The 25,318-nt window shown below is 37.7% G+C and overlaps 3 protein-coding genes and 1 long non-coding RNA gene across 5 annotated transcripts; 3 read left to right on the top strand and 1 right to left on the bottom strand.

The window, feature by feature from the left end:
- The first annotated feature begins 10,763 nt into the window (after positions 1–10,763).
- Positions 10,764–11,598, top strand: CPG23 (cuticular protein glycine-rich 23). Its single transcript, XM_028304543.1, has 2 exons — positions 10,764–10,828; positions 10,917–11,598. The coding sequence occupies exons 1-2, from the start codon at positions 10,817–10,819 to the stop codon at positions 11,535–11,537; spliced, it is 633 nt and encodes a 210-aa protein (XP_028160344.1). The 5' UTR covers positions 10,764–10,816; the 3' UTR covers positions 11,538–11,598.
- A 2,913-nt stretch (positions 11,599–14,511) lies between these two features.
- On the top strand, positions 14,512–24,694 carry LOC114352808 (pupal cuticle protein G1A-like). The gene is made up of 3 exons (XM_028304547.1): positions 14,512–14,691; positions 14,775–15,348; positions 24,169–24,694. Exons 1-3 carry the CDS (start codon positions 14,680–14,682, stop codon positions 24,633–24,635), a joined length of 1,053 nt encoding a protein of 350 aa, XP_028160348.1. The 5' UTR covers positions 14,512–14,679; the 3' UTR covers positions 24,636–24,694.
- Positions 19,557–21,377, bottom strand: LOC114352801 (cuticle protein-like). 2 transcript variants are annotated; one of them, XM_028304539.1, is made up of 3 exons: positions 21,306–21,377; positions 20,581–21,111; positions 19,557–20,105 (listed from the first exon to the last, which is right to left on the bottom strand). In XM_028304539.1, the coding sequence occupies exons 1-3, from the start codon at positions 21,315–21,317 to the stop codon at positions 19,650–19,652; spliced, it is 999 nt and encodes a 332-aa protein (XP_028160340.1). In that variant the 5' UTR covers positions 21,318–21,377; the 3' UTR covers positions 19,557–19,649. The 2 variants fall into 2 exon arrangements, with proteins under 2 accessions (XP_028160340.1, XP_028160339.1); XM_028304538.1 differs by having other exon boundaries at positions 19,557–20,142; positions 20,588–21,111.
- Positions 19,581–20,416, top strand: LOC114352809 (uncharacterized). The gene is made up of 2 exons (XR_003655887.1): positions 19,581–19,644; positions 20,144–20,416. It is a non-coding gene; the product is annotated as an uncharacterized LOC114352809 (long non-coding RNA).
- Positions 24,695–25,318: the final 624 nt, after the last annotated feature.

The raw sequence follows: 25,318 nt of genomic DNA, 5'->3' as shown, positions 1-25,318 counted from the left end.
TAATAACATTTTACTTATTCAACAAGTTCACCATCTATACTTATTTTATTTATTTTATTTATTTTATTTATTTTATTTATTTTATTTATTTATTTATTTATTATTCATTATTGAGCAATTACATATTTGATCCAAATAGGACCTAAATCCTTTTTAGGTTTGTCTAGACACTATTGTTCTCTATACAAATAAAAACAAACGTTTTAGTATAAGCATTCACAACACTTTCAGATATACAAAATATTATTTTAGCGAGTGCGCACTACGATGACGAAAGACTCGACGTTCGATCGCGATCGCAGTTATAATAAATCTGTAGAGAGGTCAATTCTGTACATGAAATATATTTTCAAAATAACTATCAGGGGGTGATTAGTGATCGATACTGATGCCAAAAATGCAATCAGTAAAATTTTTGTGTCTGTCTGTCTGTCTGTCTGTCTATCTGTCTGTCTATATGTTCCTTATAGAAACAAAAACTACTCGACGGATTTTAACGAAACTTGGTACAATTATTCTTCATACTCCTGGGCAGGTTATAGGATACTTAGGAATTCCCACGGGAACGGGAATCAGCGGGAAAATCCTTTTGTATGAAAAATCTAAACCGCGTAAGATAGATGAAGGGGGGGTAAAACGAGATCCACGCGTACGAAGTCGCGGGCGGCCGCTAGTTATAGGTACATAAAAATTATGCAAGACCCAAAATATCGATAACTTTGAGCGTCCGAAAATTTAGTTTAACCACTAGCCTAAATAAACAAGGGACTGGCATAGTTTACCTAACAAAATATTTGTATAAACTTTGAACATGTAGTTTGATATCTAAGATGTCCAATGATAATATCAAAGGATATTTTTGGACAGTTAGGACCGTCCGACAGCAATGGACGGAGACTATACGTACTGACAAGTGAAGTGGATGACACCAGCCTGCCCAATAACCTGACGATTGATTGATCTTACTCAGTTAAATGAATACTACGAATGCTACGAATTAGCAAAGGGTCTATTTTTTTTTATCCGCAACGAGGTAGCTCTTGCCCTGTATCTCACCTGATGGTACCTAAGTGATGATCAGGCCGAAGGTGGAAGCGAGCTTCACCCGTAATCCTCAACCACGGAGGAACTGGATATCTTACCTCTAACTGCCGGAACACAACAATGCTGTTAACATTGTTGGTCTGTTTGAACACAAGCAGCCTGAGAAATTGTTATCTCCGAAAGAATTCACAAATAACTACGTGTATTTCAAAATTTCATGAATATTGGAGTCCATCCATGTACTCTATGTAGGTATGTTTCCTTTAAAACAAATTACTATAAAAATCCTACATCGTTTTATTATTATGAGTAAAAGCAGTAGATTTTTCCAAGTGGAAAATAATGCTCTAACTTTCATAGCGTGTAGTAACCACATTACAATCAGGGAAAATGGACACCACCGAAAGGTTAAATCCTTCGGTACAATACGGCGGAGAGCGGAAAAAAGCTACGAGCTAGGGATGAGACTTCTATCGAGTGAATCTTAACACAGAAAATTTTCTTAATTTTCTTTTTTTACCTTTATTTCAAAAATGACTGCCTATTGTGCCGTATCTTTTGTATAAGTATTTATTTCTTTTTTTTTGTCTTGTGTGGATTACAATAAAGTGCATTCTATCTGTCTGTCTAAATGTTTTTAAGGAAAGTTCATTTGATGAGTATAACGACAAGAAATTCATCAAAATTTAAGTCATAAAAAATATTCATCTATCGGTTAAATATTCCTACTGAAATACCTATAAGTATTTTGCATTGAAAAAGTTCCAATTAAACTTAAAAATAATAGTAACTCTATTTATCGTTCAGTTCCCACGATTCAAAAGTAAACAAATCAAAAATCTATTCATCGATGTTCAAGCATTGGATAACCTATGGACATCCCTTTTCCGCACCCACAAAGGTTTTCGTCAGGTCACTCGGCAAATCGCATTTCAGTCAATCGCCGCTTTTCTTGACAACTCGGATGTAGTGCCCGTGCGAGCACTCGAAACCGTACAAATAGGTTTTACTGGATTACATGCATTAGTGTTAGAAGACTGGAAAAGATTGCAAGTAGTTAAAATAGGGATTTGAAATTACTTCAGCTATCATACATTTAGATATAAAACGTCGTTCAATTTTGATTCGAAAATAAAGTAAAAAGTGTAAAAATTAATAGTTTAAAAAACTAGAAACACGCTTTAATTACTGCACTAATAAGCCAAAAATTCCGCCGTTTCGTTAAGGAGTTCCTATGGACTCCTCCTGACTTCATCATCAGGACCCTGGACATCATCTAGCACTAAAAGACAAATCCAATAAACCGAAACTCGATGCAAATCCGCCGTTTTGTTTAGGAGTTACTATGGCCACCTTCCAGTCCCATCAGCAGACCAGTTCGATGGTACCATAATATTGTATTGACATCAGCTACATAAAATTGCCAAGTTTTATCAAGATACAAAAATTAGAAGTGCATGTAAAAAATTCAGATTGTTAGATTCCATTACTCGTACATACTTAGTTACGTCACAAGTTACGTGCACGACGACCTAATAAAAGCGAGTTACAAACAACTGTTACAATAATAGGGAATTAAAAATATGTTGGTTCACTGTGAACTTACTGTAAAATAAGACAAGTTCTCTACTTACATCAATTTCGCTGTAATAAAATGTTACTTATCAATTAAGACAAAAAAACACGCACAAAAAACAATAAAACTAGGCATTCAATATAATTAGCGAATAATTATAAACACAATTAGCGTCAACAGCTCATAACAACAATTATGCGTTAATACGAAAGATATTCATCAGCTTTAGGGTTCCCCGGAGATACATAAAAACGGCCGATCTGAATCCAGATCTGACACCAAGATGGTCAACATTGTTGAACAGTTATAAAAAAATGTTTGAAAAATGAAAAAAGTTGGGAATATAATATTTTCTTCACGTCCAAAAACAATGAAAAAATTGAACTTTCTATAAGGACGCTTATATGCATGCATTGCTCATGGTCTTGAAAAACATAGCCACCATTATTCTAACTTAATATTTTATTACTTTCTGTCAGAACTTTATGTTGTTGCAATAAAAAATAGGTAAATACTAGCTTTTGCCCGCGGCTTCACCCGCGTGAAATTTCGTTTGTCACAGATCGTCATAAATTAAAGCCTATATGTTATTCTGGGTTATAAACAATAATAATGCTATAAAGTTTCATCAAAATCCGTTCAGTAGTTTTTGCATGAAAGAGTAACAAACATCCAAACATCCAGACATCATGAATTCATGACATCCAGACATCCAAACTTTCGCATTTATAATATTACTAGTAGGATAGGTACCTCATTTGTTAGTCCTTGCAAAAGTTTAACCGGTAGTGTCGACTGTCTAATGACAAACTTTATAACACTGTAATAGTATATTAAATCATTGTACAGAACCATATTTCTTTAAGTAAACAGCGCATTTTATTACGATGATTAGACATCACGAGCAAGGTCAACACAATGCAATCGAAAGTGCGGAACCCACCACCTTGACTCACGCAAGACAACGGATTATTTGACCACGCGTCAACCTGCAATTTGTATGACTGCCATTAAACAACTATTTGACCATCTGAATCCATCAAGGCTTTTGTTGATTGCGGTTATAATCAGGGTTAATACAATTTGATGTTTCGAGAATTGAGTCAATTTAACACACAATATAATATGAGCACTGCTACATGTAAAGAGGGATTAAGGTGTAAACAATAAAATATTTTACTAGCAATATCACCATCGTAGCACACGGATATTTACGCCAAGAAGACGGTGGATGCAGGCCACTACCCACCGGTTGATTGTGGAAATCATTGGGGGAGACCTATGTTCTACAGTGGACGTCCTGTGGCTGAAATGATAATGATGATGATTCTCCAATCTAATATGGCTCGATTCCTACTTACATAGACTGTGAGGTTATTCTATGCATTCAAAAGAGCAATGAGCACTAAGGTACAAATGGACTAATGACACCTACCTACTGTTATGAGCTTAGAAAATCAGAATTTCTACTCCGCAAACCTGACGTTAATTGTTTTACAAAATTCCCGTGGAATTCTCCTGGACGCAGTTTAAATTTTAATTTTTGCGGGACGCAGACGGCCCGGCTCATAATTTTATTACAGCTTTTTGGCTTTTGGTACTTTGAATGCAAATTATTCAAAATGCAATAATACAAAGCATTAGCACTGTCCCTACAGACCGGGATTTCTCTATTTAATTTTCATAAACATATTTTATAGAGTAGATGTTTATTTTCATAAAAGCAGTGGCGCGGTTAGGTAATTAATTCCATGTAGATTTTACAAATTCGCATTAACATTCTATTTGGAAAACAAAAACAATATCATAATAATAATAAGCTAGAAGCTTTTTTTTTTAATTAAGTTACAATTTTTCAGAAGTTTTTAAATTTTTTCGGGATTTCTAATTTCTAGGTCTCAAANATCTCATACTTTAGTACAGGTGTGGTAACTACAGCACTAAAGCCTAAGTGCTGCCTCAATTATGCAGTACTCACCTGGCTACTGTCTTACGTTGATAATAGATATTTTTTTTATGTGACAATAGGCAGACGGATCACCTGATGGTAAGTGATTACCGTCGCCCATAGACAGCCGCTTTCCCAGGGGCGTAACATGTCGAAAATATAGCATCATTTGACATACAACAGCGTAATACCCAAAAGAGTTGTTTCACAAAGTGTCCTTGAATCTTTCCATAGAGCATGTCACACGCACGCGTAGTTAAGACGAAACGTTACGAAAATCTCGACTCTTAAGGTGTGAACTGCCGAAATTGGCCAGGTCCAACTGGCTGCAAGTTTAGGGTTGGCAAATCCTGTAAAAATATTTTACTGTAGATGACCTGTAACGTACCACATCTAAAAATAATGTCACTCAAAAATCAGCACCATACAGAAAAGATTACTTAGCTTTAATAGATAGAGAATAGCTATAAAGAGTTATATCTTCAATCCTACAATTTTCCAAGTAAATTGTATCGTCGAAGATCGTGAATGATATTAGTCTTATCTAAGCTACCTACTTAATCATCATCTCAGCCATAGGACGTCCACTGCTGAACATAGGCCTCCCCCAATGCTTTCCATGTTGCCCGGTTGGTAGCGGCCTGCGTCCAGCGCCTTCCTGTTACTTTTATAATGTCGTCGGTCCACCTTGTGGGTGGACGTCACACGCTGCTTACCGGAAAACCTACTTAATATTATTTACTAAATTATAAGTAAATCTATAATAGTGAGCTTAATCTATTGATTCTAGTATCTTTAGATACATACGTACATAACCTAGATTTAGTTTATCTGATATACGAGTAGGGTTGCAGGTAAAAATCCCAATAAAATGTGTCAAGCCGTGAGTACATAAGTAATGTAACTCATTAATAAACGTCGTTTAGGCCGTCGGTCGTTAAGACCCGTGTCTTACTATTTTAATTAAAATGTGTAAATATCTTTTAAAATTGACGTAAAGACAACCCTAAACGAGTCCATTCACAGATCTCGATATGTCCTAACACGTCACGATCTTGACTCATTCATTGTGTGCGTTCGCACAAAGTTGCGCTTGCGACGCTTTGTGCATACTCGTATTTACTAGGTAAAGTTAGATGCATTAAATATTATGAGCTTACACCAAATACGAGTACTATTATCTTTAGAGATCTTTACGAGTACAATAGCTTTAACAAAGAGAACTAAACAATATAACTGTTTGTTTATTTTCTGAAAATCGAACCCAGAATCTCTAAGTGACGAGTCAACGGACCACGGAACTATTACATGAAAATAATTGTTTACTTTATAAATAATCTTTGGACAATGTCTCTGTTAAATAGACTGTTATTAAAATAACAAAAAACATTTCTTCCACCCATTCTAAGTTTTCTCATTTTTAAATAGAAACATTAATCTTAACAAAACTCAATCACTCTAAACACGTTCCGCTAACCTTTCAATTAATCTTAATGTGATACAAGTGTTACCATAACTAATTATTGATGGTAATAACTAATTAGAATCATTCCAAACTCGGTAATGACATAATAAACACCGCTATGGACCTTGTTGCGAGTTTTTATGACCCGCGAGTGTGCCGCAGACACCAAATGAACAAAGTTTCTGCCTCGGATTAAATAACACTAAGCAAGTTATTTTTACCGAATTAGTTTCCTGGGACTATGTTTTATAGAGAAAAGTTTAATTCAGACGATCCTAATCGTAAATAAAAGATTTTTGTTTTCTTTATATTTTTTGGGGTTTTAAAAACGCTGTAAAAGCCCCAGGCTTTTATTGCGCGCTCGTGGCGTCATAAATAGGTCAATTGGATCTAGTGTCGTCTATCTTAAGAAAGACTCAAATTGGCCTAAAGGTAGCCTTTCGAACCAAGCGTCACAGACGCAGCGTCTTTAACTTTGGTCTTGTGCCACCAACGCCGCGTCACTAACTCGCTTCGAAAGGCTACCTTTAAGACAAAAAATAAAAACGCTGCGTCTGTGACGCTTAGTTCGAAAGGCTACCTTAACATCCACTACTGGCGCGAATTTTACTCAGAATTATTCGAACTCAGGTCTGTAGTTGTAACATTCTAGGTACTTACCACTGAACTATGGGGCACAAAATCAAAATCATGAAACATTCTACTTACCACTGGGCTATGGGGCACAAAATCATAACAAGGTTTATGCGATAGAAAGTTAGTACATCATTAGTGTAGCCAGTGGCAAGCTGTAATTATGATTTATGACTTCCAGTACGTCAATTTCTTGCCTTAATTTTCTTCTTCTTCTGTCTTAATACATGTAGTAGCAACTGAGATCATATTTTACGAGGAGAATTTTTTAAGAACAAATGCCAAAAATATTAAGTAAATTGTTTCCAAGCAAAACCTCAGACAGACAGACAGACATAACGAAACTAGTTATAAGGATTCCTTGTCAAGACTACGAAACCCTAAAAAGGTCGTAAGATGAAAAAAAAATTGTTTAGGTTTTGCGATCCAAAAATTCCATATCTGCTATTTCTTATCACAAAGTATCTCGCTAATGTTTTCAAAATTGCCTCAAAGGATAACCACAACGTTCACAAATCGACAGTTACGCAACGCAAAACCTGTTCAATCTTCAATATTCTTGCTCTACATTTGCGCAAGATTAAAAAAAACATTGACCACTCAAAATGCCAATAGCTAGGCAGCCTATTTAGAAATAGCAAAGCCTTAGGCTATAATAAAGTATTAAGCACATTGCAAAAGTAACTAATATGTTTTATTTTTGTCGTGACTTGTCAACGGACTTATAAGCTCGGGTCGATGAACCTTCCTTGTTGTGATTGACCTCAAGCTCTGCGGTTGGCGATCGAGTTAAGACTTTTAGATGGTTATATAAACTTTAACTTGTTCAGGAGCTTTTCCAAACGACGACTAAGTGATAGAAAGGCTAGTGAAACTTACTTAAACTTTCAAATTATTTTCCACTAGCTTTCCGCCCGCGGCTTCGCCCGCGTGGAATTTTGTCTGTCACAGAAAAACTTTATCGCGCGCGTCCCTGTTTCAAAAACCGGGATAAAAACTATCCTATGTTCTTTCCCGGGACTCAAACTATCTCTATGCCAAATTTCATCAAAATCGGTTGCGAGGTTTAAGCGGGAAAGCGTAACAGACAGACAGACAGACAGACAGACAGACAGACAGAGTTATTTTCGCATTTATAATATTAGTTGGGATTATCGTTTTATTAAGGGCCAACGCAGACTTGCTACTTTAATGGCAATTAATAACTTACAAGCGTTTTGATAGCTCTGATGAATGAGCTCTGAAATTATTGAAANTGCGTTCGTTCGTTTCAGCCAAAATAAATGACGTCCACTGCTGGAAAAAGGCCTCTTCCAAGGTTTTCCATAATGAATGCGTACTACCTACATACGTACATTGTTTTCATGCGATGGCCAAGTCAATATATTTATGTAAAACGTTAAAGATTTCCTGGCCTGGACTTGGTATTACATGGATCTCACAACTTTTTACCGTAGAACAACTGAGTTGCGAGACTTGGTTTTTTTGACAAGTATTGTTTTTGATGGGATTATTCTTTCAATAACAGCTTTAATAATGTAATCCCTGAATTCAACTCTGCAAATAATTAGAATGAGAAATTAGTAGTACAATTTTCATTGCAAAAGTTAGTTAACCTAGCCAAAGATAGATTGAGGCTTTGTTGATTTTATGGTAATCTATGCCTGGAGTGAGTGGCAGTGATTTTTTCCTAGCTAAAAGAATTATGAACGGTTGAGGAAATGCTGGATCTTGCTTCTTGAAAGGATGAAAACTTACGTGATTATTTTTATGACGAACTAGGATGGTTAAATAGGCGTGAAATAACAAAACCCAAAGACTTGCCCAGACTTTTGTTCTCATTAAAGCCAGTTTATTTCGCAAATAATCGATCATAGGATCAGATTCATCCAGACCCAAAGATAAACAACTCGGGTTCTGAAAATACTCTGTGGTATGTTTTAACTGNCACTACACTGCACAACTTAAAATAATTACGTTTTTTGTCGGTAAAAACGTCCTGGTGACGTCACTTAAGCATTTTTCTTATACTGCGTGCGGTCGTTGCGCGTGCGCACAAAGGAATGAGACCGCTCGGACACCGAGCCCACAGCGTGGTAGGGGTGGGGTTGCCCGCTCTTTTGTTTTTTAATACTACTACGCTGAATATTGTGTGCGGATTGGGTTGTCGTACAGGGGTACTACATGGTAAAATAAATCTCGGAGGCGAAAGCAGGATAATTGCGTTTTCCTCATCTCGAACCAATTACTTTGCGAGCGAAATTATGATGTACTCACCGCGATGTGTAAATTACAGTTTCAAAAATGCNTTTTATTAAGGGCCAACGCAGACTTGCTACTTTAATGGCAATTAATAACTTACAAGCGTTTTGATAGCTCTGATGAATGAGCTCTGAAATTATTGAAATGAAGAAAAAATGTTTTACCTCGGGGATGCACTATGAGATACTTTTAAAATTAAATTCCAAAGGGATGCTAAATTGAAGGTATAAGGAAATTGATCAAGTGACTGACAGACAGTCGCTAATTATTAATAAAATAATTAATTATTAATAAAATAATTAAAATTTGTTATATTGTTCTTAGGTACGTTTGTACAGGTTGAGTATGGTCTAAGTTTCTTTACGTATTAAGTACGAGAAAAAAATATCCACGCTTTTTATAAATGTTCACTTAATGTCCACAAAGCACTCATTCCATTTGGTGTAGATTTTCTTCCGTATCACCATTATAAAGTTAATTAGTACCTAAAGTACTTAATGCACGACGGTTTTTATGGCTATTTCACCTTCAGAATTCTTAGCACGCTACAAGAATTAATTTTTAATATCAAACCCAGGGCCTTTGCATAATGTTTGTTATAATAATTTGAGGTAATTTGGAAAAAATGTAATGTAGAGCCTTGACAATGGCAAAGTTTCCGAGTTACGCTTTTGTATATAAACGCACATTTTAAATATTGACATCATTCTACTTAACATAATCGTAGAAACAATACAACCATGTTCGCTAAGGTAAGAACGTTTTACTTATAATTATTTTCTGAGATAATTTTAATTACCACGTGATCGCAAAATCTACCACCAAGATTTTGCGGATACACTATAAAAGTCCAGCTACCTGTCAAAGATCAACGTACGCGTGACACATGTCAGCAGAGCACCGAGCGACGTGACCTCACTCTGGAACGCCTCGAGGCGGACTGAATTTGAACGATTCGTGCGCGGCGTTTTATAGTACTTTTCAAATACTCATAGAAAAAAAATTAAAATGAATTATTTTAAATTTCAAAGTAAATATTTTAGATAAGATATTCTTCTGTTATATTAAACTATTTTTGTGTTGAATAAAGGAAGAATATTGGTGAAAAAATCACTTTGATTTTTGGGTATTTCACGTTCTTTTAATTTGTAATTTCTTATTGTAAAATGCTTAAATCTAAAAATTTTCTCAGATAACTATTTGCCCAAGGATCTATGCTATAGGATATAAATGTTTGTTAAATCGTTTTTACAGTATTTTTATAAAAATTTCAGCTTGTAAACTGACGCTAAAGTGGAAATTTACAAAACCTGTGTGGACTTATCTTGATAGAATTCTTAAATACTAAACTAATCGCAATATTTTCTCAATTAACTATTTAGACGACGAAATTGCCTAACTATTTATGCCTATAACATATTTGTAGTATTACTGGTTAATGATTGTAACGAGTTGAAAAAGTACTGTTTTTGCGCTAAACGGCGTAAACGCTCTTAATAGGTTCAACTGTTAATAATCTTCATAGCTATAAATTTCTAATATATTTTGTGGATGAAATAATTCTTAACTGTCGTCCAGCAAATGGATCGATTGATATTTATGTATAATGTAGTATGGATTATTTACGTAATATAGATGAATGATTTACTCAATAAACGAAACGCATCATTACTTATGGTTAACTTAACATAGTTTACGTTTCAACATAATGAATTAATTACCTCTTGAGTGTTCTCACAATAATTAAGACACGTTACGCTCCGTTTTCCTAAAATCTAATTTAGGAACCTTGAAAAAGAGTATTTGTTTCCGACGTTTTTAGTATAAAAGCCTGTAACAATAGACTCCACAATATTCCACTCATTACCCTCGAAGAACAATCAACAACATGTATTCTAAGGTAAATTGGATTGCTTCCATTTAAAAATTATATTTTTAATTGTGTTCTATTTGTTGTGATACTTATTTGTTAATGTTTTTGTTCACAGATCGCTCTAGTCGCCTGCCTTGTTGGTCTGGCCCAGGCCGGAGGCTTGCTGAGCCAAGGATACGCCAACAGTGGATGGAACGCCAATGCTGGATACGCCAATAACGGATGGAACGCCAATGCTGGTTACGCCAATAATGGATGGAACAACGCAAACGCTGGTGGTTGGAGTAACGGAATCGCAAACAGCGGTTGGAACAACGGCTACAGCGGCGCGTCATACGGAGGCCATGGAAACCTAGGCTCTGCGGTGTCTCACGTGTCTATAGTTAAAGAAATCTCCGGTTCAGTACCCTACAACGCAGGTTACGGTCACGGTGGTCAAGGATACGGAGCTGGTATTGGCGCTGGCATTGGCTATTCAGGTCACGGCTATTCTGATGCCCCAGCCACCTCATACGTGTCCCAATACAGAGCTCCAGCTCACGGTTCTGGCTATGCTGGCGCAGCCGGCTACGGCGGTGGCTATGGAGCTGGCTACGGCAGTGGCTACGGAGCCGGCTATGGCCACGGCTACTCAGGGGCGCCCGCTACCTCCTACGTGAACCAGTACTCGGTCTCCTCAGGTCACGGTTCCGCTGGTGCATACGGCGCGGCTTCATCCGGATGGAACAAGTGGTGAAAATATTTAACTTAAAACTTTTGTAGGTACCTGATTGATACTCAAATGCTTGTGATATTAGATGTGATAATTAATAAAATGTTTTTTATTGACATTAAGAAGTTTTCTTTCATGTAGAGTTAGCTATCCACAATTTAAATAGATGCCCATGTGACCTGGTAATACCGGACTACAACGTCAGTCATGGATGTTAGTGAAAATATTAGGATGAATGTCCAAGTTGGTTTAAAGTGTACGTAATTAATAATTAAATTCATTAACTTAGTGCCACATCACAAGCTCTGCTTTTTAACCAATTAATTTGTGTAGTATTTGAAAAAAATATGTTTTTTTAACTTAATTCTTTAAAAGGCCTTGATTATCAACGCGTAAAAATATTGGCTGCATAATATCAATGAAAGTTCACTTGCAGTCATTTGTAAGCAGCCTGAAGGTTGCGATTACAATGCACAGATGAATAACATTATTCAAATTTTTGCAATTACAAACTCGTTAACATAAGTAACTTGTAAGTATTGTTCTGGAATGTTTTGATATTATTTGAATGTTTTAAAGCAACCAATTAATAATAAGGACTTATTTAATTCTTAAAGTTTTTTACTTATACGAGTACTTTACATAATAATATGAAAAAATAAGGCTAGATACAGATGCCTTAACATTTATCTACCTTCTACATCAGTCACCCGTAGGCTACACACATCGTGATAATCCGAAGATTCGTGCTATCGTGATGTGTGTAGCCAAGTATTCGCGTACACTTCGATGCTTTTTTGCACAGATACAAGACTCTTTAAATTTTACAGTCAAGAGCACATTAGGGTATACATTTTTGTTGCAAAAAATCTATTACAACTACGAGTATTTAAGATGCTACAGTTAGCTTGAAGACTGTCGTCTGCAATTTTTAACCCTTATCTTGGCATGACCAAAAATTCACTACGATTTTAAATTTTTTGATATTTATGAGTTAAGTATGATCCTAATAGGCCAATAAAAATGTTTAAAAAATATATTGTTTTCAGTTTTTCAGAAACCAGGTGTATCATATATGATACACTGCCAAGATTAGGGTATAGAAAATTAAAAAGCTAAAATATTCAAAAAATAATTTTGAATGAACAAAAACATACATAAATAATTTAAAAAGGTATTTTTTTTTAAACTTCCTTATCAAAATTTCTATTTTTCTTCTTACTCAGAGTGAAAAGAATATGCCAAATCCAATTATAGCAAATAATAATTACTCAGACTTGCTTTTTATACCTACTAATAATGATAAAAGTCATAAAATCGAATAACTTTTTACCACACATAAAAGTTGATTATATTTTGTGCATTTTATATTTAATCTGCCTATTTTTCTAGTTTTATATTTTCATACTTGACGGCATCAGAAGGTAGCGTGGATGGAGTTTAATAGATTTTTATAAACTAATTGCACTCCACAAGCTTGTCCACTCTAATTACTGTATTTCCTACTAATGTAACACTAATATCTTTTAAAAATACGCATTTTTTCTTAAATGATGATTTAAAAATATATCACGAAGCACTTGGCAATGTAACATATATGATACACAGGCACATGGACGGTTATAAAATCGGCAAGTAGCAATACACACCATCCAAACCAAACGAAAAACTCAGAGTAATCCTTCTTCTGTAAATTACATACAGAAAATAACACAAATATTTTGTGATATCGCCAATAAACAAATAAACTTACCACGCGTTTGAAGCCAACATGCTTAGGTTAACCAATTTTGGCAATAACTGACAGCTAAATGTGAATAGTTTTTGTGTGAATAGTTTTTTTTATCTCATTCTATGATATATCAGGAACATGTTATATATAAAATAAATTATTTCTAATGCTTTCGCTGCCCTCAGGATTTTTTAAATTATGATGTATCACCCGTGTTACGATGCCAAGAAAAGGGTTAACCAGTAGCTTACGCCCGTATGCACAAACGATGTCTGCTTAAGTGAAGCAGCAAATCGAACGCGTTTAATAGAGCTTTGTGATTGGTTCGTGTGACACCCTGTGTGTCCACGCGCACTGAGAGACCTCATAGTAATGTTTGTGAATACGGTCGTAACTCTTAAGTTCTTTCCCAGGCATTTGTTGCAATTGCAACACTGCCATCTCTATGCAATTTGAACAACCTCCACAGTAATGATCCAGTACATTTTAATTATTATACTTACCGCCAAACGGCGTTTACCGCAATAATAATAAAATATAATTAAAATGTTTGTCTGTGACGCAACCTGCCGCGGTCCTGGTTCAAAAGTAATTAGACACAATTTAACCTTACTTATTCTAATTTGCGAAAATTTTATTACGAACGAGCATAAATCGTTTCCTATCCTTCTAATATAACATTTATAGTCGCTAAAGTTGTATGTGATGATATTGCCTGGATTTATGTTGTTTTACTCTTTCACGCTAAGCCTAGGTGCAGAACTGCAGCAGCAGACCATCGATTTTTTGTTGGCCGATAGTTGGGTCGGGCTGTTAATCAGTACGGAGATGTAAGAAAGTGTGCTCATTACATCGATTTGGTATCGTCCGATTCTTCATACAAATTAGAATTGGCCAACTATAAATTGGTGGACTGCGCCTAGGCAAAAACTGCACTAAGTACTTTTTTGTATTTGCCTTAGAGCTTCTTCAAAATCTATTCAGTACTTTAACCTGGTAGAAGGAAGTTAACACTACATCAGTGATGTAGTACCTACAACAGAATAAAGTATCCACATAGTAAGTAATGTATTAGTGATACATCTTAAACACCAGAACAAAAAGGCTATAATTTTGACTAAATGAACGGTTTTTCGAGCGATTCCAGACAGTGAAATATCATTAAAGAAGACTTGCTTAATTACTGTGAACTTGAGAAAAACGGATTTCCTTATAGTTTATTAATAAGTATAAGGGTAAGGCCGACTCGTACGCGTACATCGGTTACACAACTTTAATCGCTCTGTTTGGGTGGCGCCTCACCTTGACATTGTGACAGATCGCCCGCGGCAGACTCAGCAGATTCAGTACCAATACCAGTTTAAGACGCCCATATAAAAGCGAAAGCAAGTCCCCCAAAACTTATTACAAACCACAACCACGAACAACACAAACATGTTCACCAAGGTACAGAGGAGCTTTTGAGTTGGATTTTTAATCTTCAAGTGAAAGAGTGAAATTTGAGTGTTATTAATTGGGTTTTCTTGCAGGTCGTCTTCGTTCTCTGCGCCGCGGGTCTTGCCTCCGCTGGCAACCTTCTCCACGCCGCCGCTCCAGTGGCCTACAGCGCCGCCCCCGCGGTGTCATCTGTCTCCTACACCTCTCACGCCGCTCCCGTGGCGTACGCCGCTGCCGCTCCCGTGGTCGCCAAGACCTACGCCGCGCCCGCTGCCGTCTCCTACTCGTCCTACTCATCTCACGCCGCTCCCGTGGCCTACGCCGCTGCCGCTCCCGTAGTTGCCAAGACCTACGCCGCCCCTGCCGCCGTGTCCTACTCCTCATACTCTTCCCACTCCGCCCCTGTCGCCTACGCCGCCGCTCCCGTCGTCGCCAAGACCTACGCCGCTCCCGTCGCCACTTACGCCGCCGCCCCCGTCGTAGCCAAGGCCGTGGCCCCCGCTGTGTCCTACAGCTCGGTGTCCCACGCTGCCCCCGTGGCGTACGCCAGCCCCGTCGTTAAGACTTACGCCGCTGCTGCCCCCGCGGTTGCTCACTACTCTGCCGCCCCAGCTGTTGCCCACTACTCTGCTGCCCCTGCCGTAGCCCACTACTCCGCCGCCCCCGCTGTGGCCCACTACGCCGCCGCCGCCCCCGTTGTTAAAACCGCGGTGACATACTCCGCTGCCCCCGCTGTCTCTCACGTCACCTACACCGGCCTGGGAGCTTCTTACGGCTGGTAAACTGTTATTGTTGTTAAATAATCTTATTTCAAACAACCGTTATTTATTGAACATGAATAAATTATGTAAATAATTGATACTTCTTCGTATTATTTTTACCTACGCGTCACATAAACACGATAGGCATAAAAATTAGAAAAAGTTGAAACCCTTTTCTACTACACAAAATTATTATTCTACAATAACAACATAGTACCTACTTATTTCAAATCAATAACACTACACACACAGCTGTTTCAACTATCACTAACCATTTGCCTAGCTAGATCTAAACCTCAGATCATAGAAGGGAAATCTAAACTAAGGCGACGTATGTAATCTCTTCATACAGACCTATGCATAAACGTCCATGACTCTGGGTATAGTTAAATGATCGTGCACATCTCACTAAAATTCGTCCTCAACAGTACTTGAACCGGCAATCACAGATTGCTTTGCGGTCCGGTTTGCGAACCACTGGGCCAAGTAACCGTCATTTCGCATTAATTACTTACAATGCCATCTTTTAGCTACACCTACCTCCTGCAACATAACTAAAATGTAATTAATATAACTCAATTCCAAGGATAAATAATAATAATAATAATTTATTTATTTTCGTATAGTAGTACAAGGGTACATAATACAATGAAAAAACGATGACCCCTGCAGAAGTATAAAACTGTGTCGCAGGGATCAACGCCCTCCTCCAAGAAACAATACTTACATAATTTTATAAAGTAGGTACATCCAAATTCAGAAAAAAAGCAAAAAAATTAACAATATATAAATTTTTTACAAAAGTGTACTCAACAATTTTGATGTCATACTTAAATCGTTTCCACAGTCCTCAGATCATAGATTAAGTAATGCCATACTATACTAACCACTTCCGTTCTTGCGAAGTCGATAATTTACACGATAACTTGGTAAAGGCCTATGATATTCCTGCGTTAATATTATATTTGACATTTAACGTGTAACAGAATCCGATGGAATTAGTCATCACATCAAAATATGGCTAGGTATCCGTATTTGAAAATAAATTATTCCAACACATGGTTATAGACTAAGAGCTAGTGAACGCCAGACCTACGTCATTTTATAAAAGCTGAAAGTTTGTCAGCGTATGCTCCCAATATAGGATATAATGTTGGTTAATTATGAAGTTTGGGTCATGCCACCATGGGAGCTACCCTAAAAAAACTGTATGGCAAGGAGTTGGAACTGTCTAAACTGTCTGGCTGTTGGGGAAAATACTTCTAATTATTGTCCAAATATTATACATAAAAATTAGATTTAAAGGTATTCGTATAAATCATGTAGAAAGTTCACTCAATATTGACTGTCAATGATTTAAATGGCAGTTTACTACGAGTACAAAAACTTTTTTACACAATAAAGAAGGAATTCAAAAGAATGGGAGAGCTATTTCAGTAGTCTTGTTCTTACCTATCGAAATTCAACATATCAAAATAAATAAGTACAAAATTAAATATTCATCCTACAATGTGGAGCTGTAGAGTGAGTAGATGTTATTTTTCTCGTAGTCGCCATTGACCCCATAGTAAAAGTTGAAAGTCCAGAAAATTCCTAAGAGCCGTAGACGACCCTAGTCACAAAAGATTAACTTACTTTTAATGCACATCAAAAACATTCATGAAGATAGACTACTTGTTCAGTGCATCACAATACAAATAAGTAGGACTGCATGCATAGTACGATTATTTTATTTATGCATCGCCGATTGAGTATCTCTGAGCGCTTCTCAATTGCAATTTCCTTTTGCAATTTGATTTCTTATTGTGGTCACATGTAATAATCGTGTGATCTCCACGCGGTGGTCTTTTGTGCTTTATTGATATAAACAGCCCGCCCGGATACCCAAGTTTTTATTCTATTTTGCAAAGCGATTTAGCTATCAAACACAAATTCAATTGAATAAATTACTTGGTACGAGTACGAGTAATAAGATAATACAAAGTAAGTAGGCTGGTAAGGTTATCTCTATTAGAGATTTTATATTACATTAATGCTGAGCACCATCTTATAAGTATTTTAATTTTAACAAATTTAAAAATCTGTCAAATTCCATACAATAACACCAATTAATGCTAAAATTACTGTTAAAGTCAGTTAGTGCAACTTAGCCTTAATCAGTCAAACAGTAGGATTCTCGCCATGAAGTTTTTTTTATCCACGAGGAAGCTCCTTGGCCTAAGTCTCACCTGATGGAAAATGATGATCGTACCGAAAGTGGAGGCAAGTTTCATCGAAATCCTCAACCACAGACGAAGTGGCTATCTTACCTCTACCGGACACAACACGAACAAATAAAAATGAAAGGTGTTAATTATGCTTTCCTTAAGAATTCATTATTAACATTTAATGTGATCGACTGAGGGCATAACAAACTCGGAGGACCTAGTGTGAGTTGTCAAAAAATGACATTAAATGTATGACTAGCTAGGGGCGCTGTACAATCCGTCATACATTCAAAAACTCAAACCATACATTTTTGATGAAAACTCACACTCAGCCCTCCGATTAGCTTCGATGTTGAATTTGGCAGGATTCACAACTTTTGACAACTATTGACATTGAGCCAGTTTTAATCGGTGCTCGAGTTTGAATCGATTTCGTTTCGCCCAAAAAAGGATAATGCAGACCATTCCGCTGTCATAGAGATGTTACTTAATTTTATCGAGTGAATAATTTTAATCGACCTACATACATAATTAACCTCTCAAATAGCAGCTGTTTACACTTGCAGCGTTTATGTAAATTCTAAAATACGTTGAATATATGAATGCAAATGAGAAAAATATGATAAATCGTGGGATAAGTTAGTAAACCGGTTGGTTATCTCCGGATCAGTCGTGATGTCGTTGTGACATGTTGGCTTGAATTAGTGTCCATTGCTTGACAGGTTTGATATAATCTTTAGAAGTGTTGCGCTGATATTATGATGTATTGCGCTCGGGTTTCGTAAAATTGTTCAGGCAGGTAATATTGTACGTATCTGCATAGTATTTAAAAGGACCTTTCCTCTACCAATATTTTCTTCAATATTCATCATGAGATTATTATTTAATAGTGTACTAAAAATCAATAAATACAGCTTGTTTTAAATAATAAAGGTGTAAATATGATCTCTTTTACAGATGTCAGTTTTGAAACGTTTTATTTTATGTTGCAAAGTCTCAATCTAAAGTCCAGACAAGAACAATATTTGTTTTGAAAAATGAGTTTACGCTAAATTCTCCATACAAGACTGTTAAGTTTCATAATTAAGAGCATAACAAAATATTTATCCGGATATGTATATGTATATGTAGAAATGTTTCTAAGTGGACTCTATATTTTTGCCTCTCCCTATTTGTAAGTAGATCATCATTTTGGTGAGATTGAGATCAAACGCAACTAAGTTTTAAATAACTAATTAAGTGTTTTTATTTATTAAATTCACTCTATGTTAATAAGTTATGAATTATTATTTGTTAATGCTATAAAACACTGGTGAATTTTATTTGTCATCTTTATAATGCAATGGAATAAAAAAAAATAGCATCCATAGTGTATCCATTTTCTATTAGAACTGGCAAGTTCACTCAACACCGTAAAGCCAGTGTAACCGAGGCGTGAAATCGCTTATTGTTGTCTTTCTATTATGTAGGCTCTGCCAGGAATGTGATGTGCCCGCAATAATAGAAAACCAATCCTTTTCTGATTCTCATTGTTATGAGAAAGCTCGTTCACGTCTTGTCTTCACTAGCAAAATGACGCCATATTTTTATTTATGCTTTTTTTTCGTGGAAAAGTCTGAATGTCAAGGATTCTTCAGATAAAAATAATATCGTAACACCTGTTTGTGTGCTTAGATCATACTACGGAGTTTTGTGCTGTTATCATCAATAGATAGAGCCATTCAAGAAAAAGATAACATTATTTATCGGCATATTGCGTTTGCAATCGTGTGTCCTAGTGGTACATGATTAATATTTTTAATGAAACTACGAGTAATAAGGTATCATTTGACGTAAGTAATATATAAATAAGTAATTATAGTAGTATACTTNTAGATAGGAAGGTACAAAATAAAAACTGCAAGCATTTTAGTTACTCAAACAATGTACTTATATTTGCATATTTTAATACATATTTTGTCTTTATAACTAAATTAATCTGTTATTCGTATTAAGTTATTCACTTCTTCTTGGCGAAACCTGGGTAGCTGACGTATGACACTGGGACGGAGGAGTACGAGACCGAGTGAACCGGGGCAGCAGCGTATGCGTAGGCAGGAGCACCGTACTCCACAGCGGGGGCGGAGTAAGAAGAGTACGAAACAGCGGGGGCGGAGTACGACACAGCTGGGGCGGAGTACGAGACAGCTGGGGCAGAGTACGAAACAGCAGGGGCTGAGTAAGACACAGCGGCGGGGGCTGAGTAAGACACAGCGGGAGCTGAGTACGATACAGCGGCAGGCGCGGCGTAACTCTTCACGTATGATAGAGGGGCGGGCGCCACGGAGTAGGAAACAGCAGGGGCGGCAGTGGCGTAAGTCTTAACGACGGGCGCTGCTGAGTAGGAAACAGCAGGGGCAGCGGTGGCGTAAGTCTTGACGACGGGGGCGGCGCTGTAGGACACAGCAGGGGCGGCTGTGGCGTAGGTCTTCACGACGGGAGCAGCGGTGTAAGATTATTCACTTCTTCTTGGCGAAACCTGGGTAGCTGACGTATGACACTGGGACGGAGGAGTACGAGACCGAGTGAACCGGGGCAGCAGCGTATGCGTAGGCAGGAGCACCGTACTCCACAGCGGGGGCGGAGTAAGAAGAGTACGAAACAGCGGGGGCGGAGTACGACACAGCTGGGGCGGAGTACGAGACAGCTGGGGCAGAGTACGAAACAGCAGGGGCTGAGTAAGACACAGCGGCGGGGGCTGAGTAAGACACAGCGGGAGCTGAGTACGATACAGCGGCAGGCGCGGCGTAACTCTTCACGTATGATAGAGGGGCGGGCGCCACGGAGTAGGAAACAGCAGGGGCGGCAGTGGCGTAAGTCTTAACAACGGGCGCTGCTGAGTAGGAAACGGCAGGGGCAGCGGTGGCGTAAGTCTTGACGACGGGGGCGGCGCTGTAGGACACAGCAGGAGCGGCGGTGGCGTAGGTCTTCACGACGGGAGCAGCGGTGTAAGACACAGCAGGAGCGGCGGTGGCGTAAGCCTTAACGACGGGGGCGGCAGCGTAGGACACCGCTGGTGCGGCGGCGTAAGACTTAACAACGGGAGCAGCGTAAGACTTGGCGTAAGACACAGGGGCGGCGTAAGACTTGAATACGACCGGGGAAGCGGTGTACGTAGCCGGGGTCGAGAAGGTCTGGTAGGACACCGCTGGGGCTTGCTTGACTACTTGGGCGGCGTAGGAAACAGCCGGGGCGGCTTGGTATGAGACAGACTTGTGGAAGACTTGGGGTTCGGAGTAGGTAGTGATGGTTGGGGCGCCGGCGGAAGCGTAGACAGGGGCAGCCGTGGTGGCCACCACGTGGGATTGGTACACCGGGGCGGCTGTGGTCGACACCACAGCTGCGCCGTGGGACGCGGGCGCTTGGTAGAAGTAGCCTTCGCTAGCCGCAGCAATGCCGGCGGCACACAAGAATACCATCAACTGTAACAAGAGAAGAATGTTGTTAATTTTTTGTCTATATTTTTTATTAATTAAAAAGGCATAAGCCTTTTTTTTTATTCAAGAGTTCTTTAAAAATTAGGTTATTCAAAAGTTGTATTAATAGTCTAATACAAAAAAAGATGTTTTTGCTTTTGACTTTGACTATTTCTAATACACAAAATTGAAATCCTTACCTTTCCGAACATGTTGGACCGGTGAATTTTGGTGAGTGAATATTGTTTATAGCACAATGATCCACTTTTATACCATCCACCCAAACTGGTATCGAATCATCAGGATGATCTTATGCGTTGCATATGCATAGCTGAAGAATATTTTAACAGTTTATCAAGTTCGAGAAAATTTGCCAGTCATCGATTCCGTAGTCGCTGCGAAATACACAATAACGTTGCAACAAGGTATAACTACGAACATAAATTTTTATCACAAAATATTTAACTCTATATGAACCTACATAAAGGGAATTTATGGAGATGACCTCTGAATAGTAGTAGACGTAAAATCTTTTTTTTTTCAGTAATCATTTCAGAAATGTGAAATATGATTTTAACATGAATTTGCTTTTACTATCTACGTACTTTACTATATTTAAATATCTACGTAACTATTGGGATAGTTACGTAGACACTTATCCTGTAAAACTGTGGAAAAATAAGAAAGAACAACTATGAGTTCGTTCTCGAACATTTAAACTGTGTGGTCAAATTGACATATCACTGCGGAACCCCAAAATTGACCTTTTAACGTGCATTGACTAATATTATAGCAGTTCGGACTAGTCGACTCATCTCCAAAACTGTAACAATGTCAAAGTGACCCGCCGCGTGGACGGACGATAGTTCCGCGAACTGGAGATATGGGACATTCAGGTAGGTTATAATATTATTTGTTTTTTTTTTAATTATTTTAGCCTTTATCAAAAGATTTTCATAACTAAGCAACAGTAGCTACGCGGAAATCATTGAAATTTCTAGCTAATTTAAATAAGTGATAGAGAAAGGGATCATAGTTTCTTTATAGATCCTATTTTAGGACTTGTTTCTCCATTTTAATAATCAGAAATAATTGTGTTATCCTAAATGAACAAACAATGATGGCTTACAATTTTTTTTGGAAATGTTACATTTACACTTGCGTTACGGAAACGCGTTTGAATTACGTAATACTTATCTATCTAACAGACAAGTATTTTTTTTTATTTCATTACTTCCCAAAATTTTGTACTTATGGTAGGTAGACCACTAGTATAAAACTCTTTATACTAAGGAGCTTTTGGTGAAAATAGATTTTTGTAACAATACTTAGTTGATTTAGGTATTTCCAAGAATCATTAACAATTAACGAGTGTTAATACCTGGTTTGATTATTGTATGATTCTTGGAAATAAATCAACTAAGTATTGTTACAAAAATCTATTTTCACCAAAAGCTCCTTACGTGCCAGCTTTCATTATTTTTTACTTGTTCCATAAACTTTAGTAAGAAAAATACATAAAATAAGTCTGTGTTACATACTACATTTAAACATAATATTGTGCAATCTCACTTTATCATGCAAATTGTGTTATAATTAGATGTATTACCTCGGATATTATTTGCTCGGTCAAAGCCAATTTGTTAACGAGGTGACATATGATGTGATCAGAACGACCCAAATTTTAGGAAAATTTATAGCTAAATCATACTAGTTTTTCTGCATAAATTTTTCGCAGCCTTCGATTTCATCTAAGTGGTGGTCAAAGTCAATTAAGATGCAAAATACTTACTTGCGGTATTCATTAACCCTCTTACTGTTTTACCAAAAAAACAAGATCTTACACCCGTATTCACAAACGATGCTTGCTTAAGTGAAGCAGCAAATTGAACGCACAGCGTTGAATAGAGCTCTGTGATTAGTTCGAGTGCTCATAGTAATGTTGGGTTCGGTTGCTCATAGTAATGTTTGTGAATACGGGCGTTAATTTCAATAAAATTTAAAAGAGACAAAACAGTGCTATGTTTTTAATTTGTGTGAAACTTTTTACATTTCTATTAATGGTTTGGGGGTAAGTTTGGACTACCAAGTTTATAATAAGTTAAACTTACACTAGTTGCTACCAATTTGGAGCTTTTCAGTACCACAAGCAAAATGTCTGAGGCTGAGTTGCACCACCTAACTTTAGCCGTAACTATGACGATAACCAGTGCTTTTTGTATGGAGTTTGACAGATTTGTTTGTTAAAGCTAAAGTAAAATGGTGCAACCCAGCCTAAGTTTTCTATGATTTATAGTCCAGATAAAGCTAAGCGATCTTAAATATTTTTAATAGAATCAGTGAGTTTATTACTAATTAATTTCGTTCAAGTATAAGGAACTACTTATAAGGTCATATTATAACTTCATAAAACATAAAGTACTCGGCAGGTAGTGATAAAATAAAATCAAAGTGGGTAAATGTGGGTAAAGTGAGTAATTAGTAAAAGCTTCGAATTTAAAATGAACTTGATGACATTTGTGTAACCGCAATCATAACATACAATGTATGATTATTTACTAAGTCAATTAGAATACTAGGTATCCTATCTAGGACATTTCAAATAGACTCGAGTACTTAACCTTGGCCGTCATACGTGGATCAAGTCCACCTCTATTGCAATAAATTTCGCGGCTAAGCCAGTGAAATGGATGCCTAACGATATAAAAACCAGAGCGGCCCTGCTGAAATTATTCAGTTGCCAACTTTCGCAGAATAAACATGTACGCCAAGGTGTGTGATAAACTTATAATGTCCATTTACGTGGCCACTAGTTTATGCAATAAATAAAAATGTATTTATACTTCTATCAGCAAATTTGAATGCATCTAAATGATTAATTTTCTGATGGATTAGTTTATGAACACGTTTTGATGTAACATTAAAAAAACATTTTATTTCAACAGGTTATCATCGCTCTGTGCGCCGTGGGCCTGGCCCGTGCGGGTTATATCCATGAAGCTGCCCCGGTGGCCTACAGCAGCCACTCGTACGCCGCCCCCGTGGCCACCTACGCCGCCGCCCCTGTGGCCACTTACGCTGCCGCTCCCGTGGCCTCTTACGCCGCTGCCCCCATAGTCGCCAAGAGCTACGCCGCTCCCGCAGTGGCCACTTACGCCGCTGCCCCCGCCGTCGTGACCAAGACCATCGCTCCTGCTGTATCTTCCGTGTCTTCTTACTCTACCCACACCTCTCACGGCTCCCCAGTCGCCGCCTACGCCGCTGCCCCCGTCGTAGCTAAGACCTACGCCGCTCCCGCGTACGCTGCGTACTCCGCTCCCGCCTACTCTGCGTACTCCGCTCCCGCCGTGGCCGCGTACTCCGCCCCCGCTGTGGCCGCGTACTCCGCCCCTGTCTACGCTAAGACCATCGCCGCTCCCGTGGCCACTTACGCCGCGGCCGCCCCCGCCTACAACTCCGTGGCGTACTCCGCTGCCCCCGCTGTCTCGCACATCGCATACAGCGGACACGGTGCCAACTATGGTTGGTAAACTGAATCTAGTCTCCCATTTATTTATTTGAAAATCGACAAATAAAACTGCTGAACGTATTTCATATTTTTTATTTCCCCTAAAATTATTCATTTTAAAGACAAAAAATTAAACACACTAAGGTAATAACGAAAACACACTTAGAAATGAGTAAATCTACAGAGTGACTTTGAAATCGTAGGCATCCTTTTAATATAAGACTCTACTCATGAAACATAGTGCATTCCCTAAATATGAGACAAATCCAATAAGATTTTTTGTCATTATTTTTTACTATGCACGTACCTATTTGTATAAGTGTGCTCTTACAAAGAGTTTATTAAAACTGTTGTACAGTCAACAGCACATTCGCCTAAAAATACATCGAAATAAGATGCCACAGTATTAAGCTTGATGTGCTGTCGTCTGTACAAGATCGTAAATATTGAAATTTTATCTCATTGGATTTTTCTCATATTTGGGGAATGTGCATTTAATAATATCATGACTAGACTCTTATTTTAAAATGATGCTAACGATTTTCAAAGTCACCCTGCATAGCCAAATTTTTGTTATGTTTTTCTTTTCCATTTCAAAATGTCAAATATTATTTTAATAGGTTCTTATTTTCACAGACTAGGCACATTCATATAGGTTAAGTACCTAATCAATTAATTCTCGGAAATGTACATTTCCCTCAAGGG

Source organism: Ostrinia furnacalis, unplaced genomic scaffold (assembly GCF_004193835.3).
Source record: "Ostrinia furnacalis isolate ACB-3 unplaced genomic scaffold, ASM419383v2 OfSCF1456, whole genome shotgun sequence".
In the NCBI taxonomy this organism is placed as follows: domain Eukaryota; kingdom Metazoa; phylum Arthropoda; class Insecta; order Lepidoptera; family Crambidae; genus Ostrinia; species Ostrinia furnacalis.
The sequence above is the reverse complement of the archived record's forward strand: the minus strand, read 5'-3'. Positions and strand labels throughout refer to the sequence as shown.

Bases quoted from the DNA above. Each gene is read 5' to 3' on its own strand.
- LOC114352808 (XM_028304547.1), top strand. The intron at 15,349-24,168 runs CTGTGGCCCACT...ACGCCGCCGCCC, and splicing joins CCACTACTCCGCCGCCCCCG to CTGTGGCCACTTACGCTGCC.
- LOC114352801 (XM_028304538.1), bottom strand. The intron at 20,143-20,587 runs CTACAGCGCCGC...AAGTGAATAATC, and splicing joins ACCGCCGCTCCTGCTGTGTC to TTACACCGCTGCTCCCGTCG.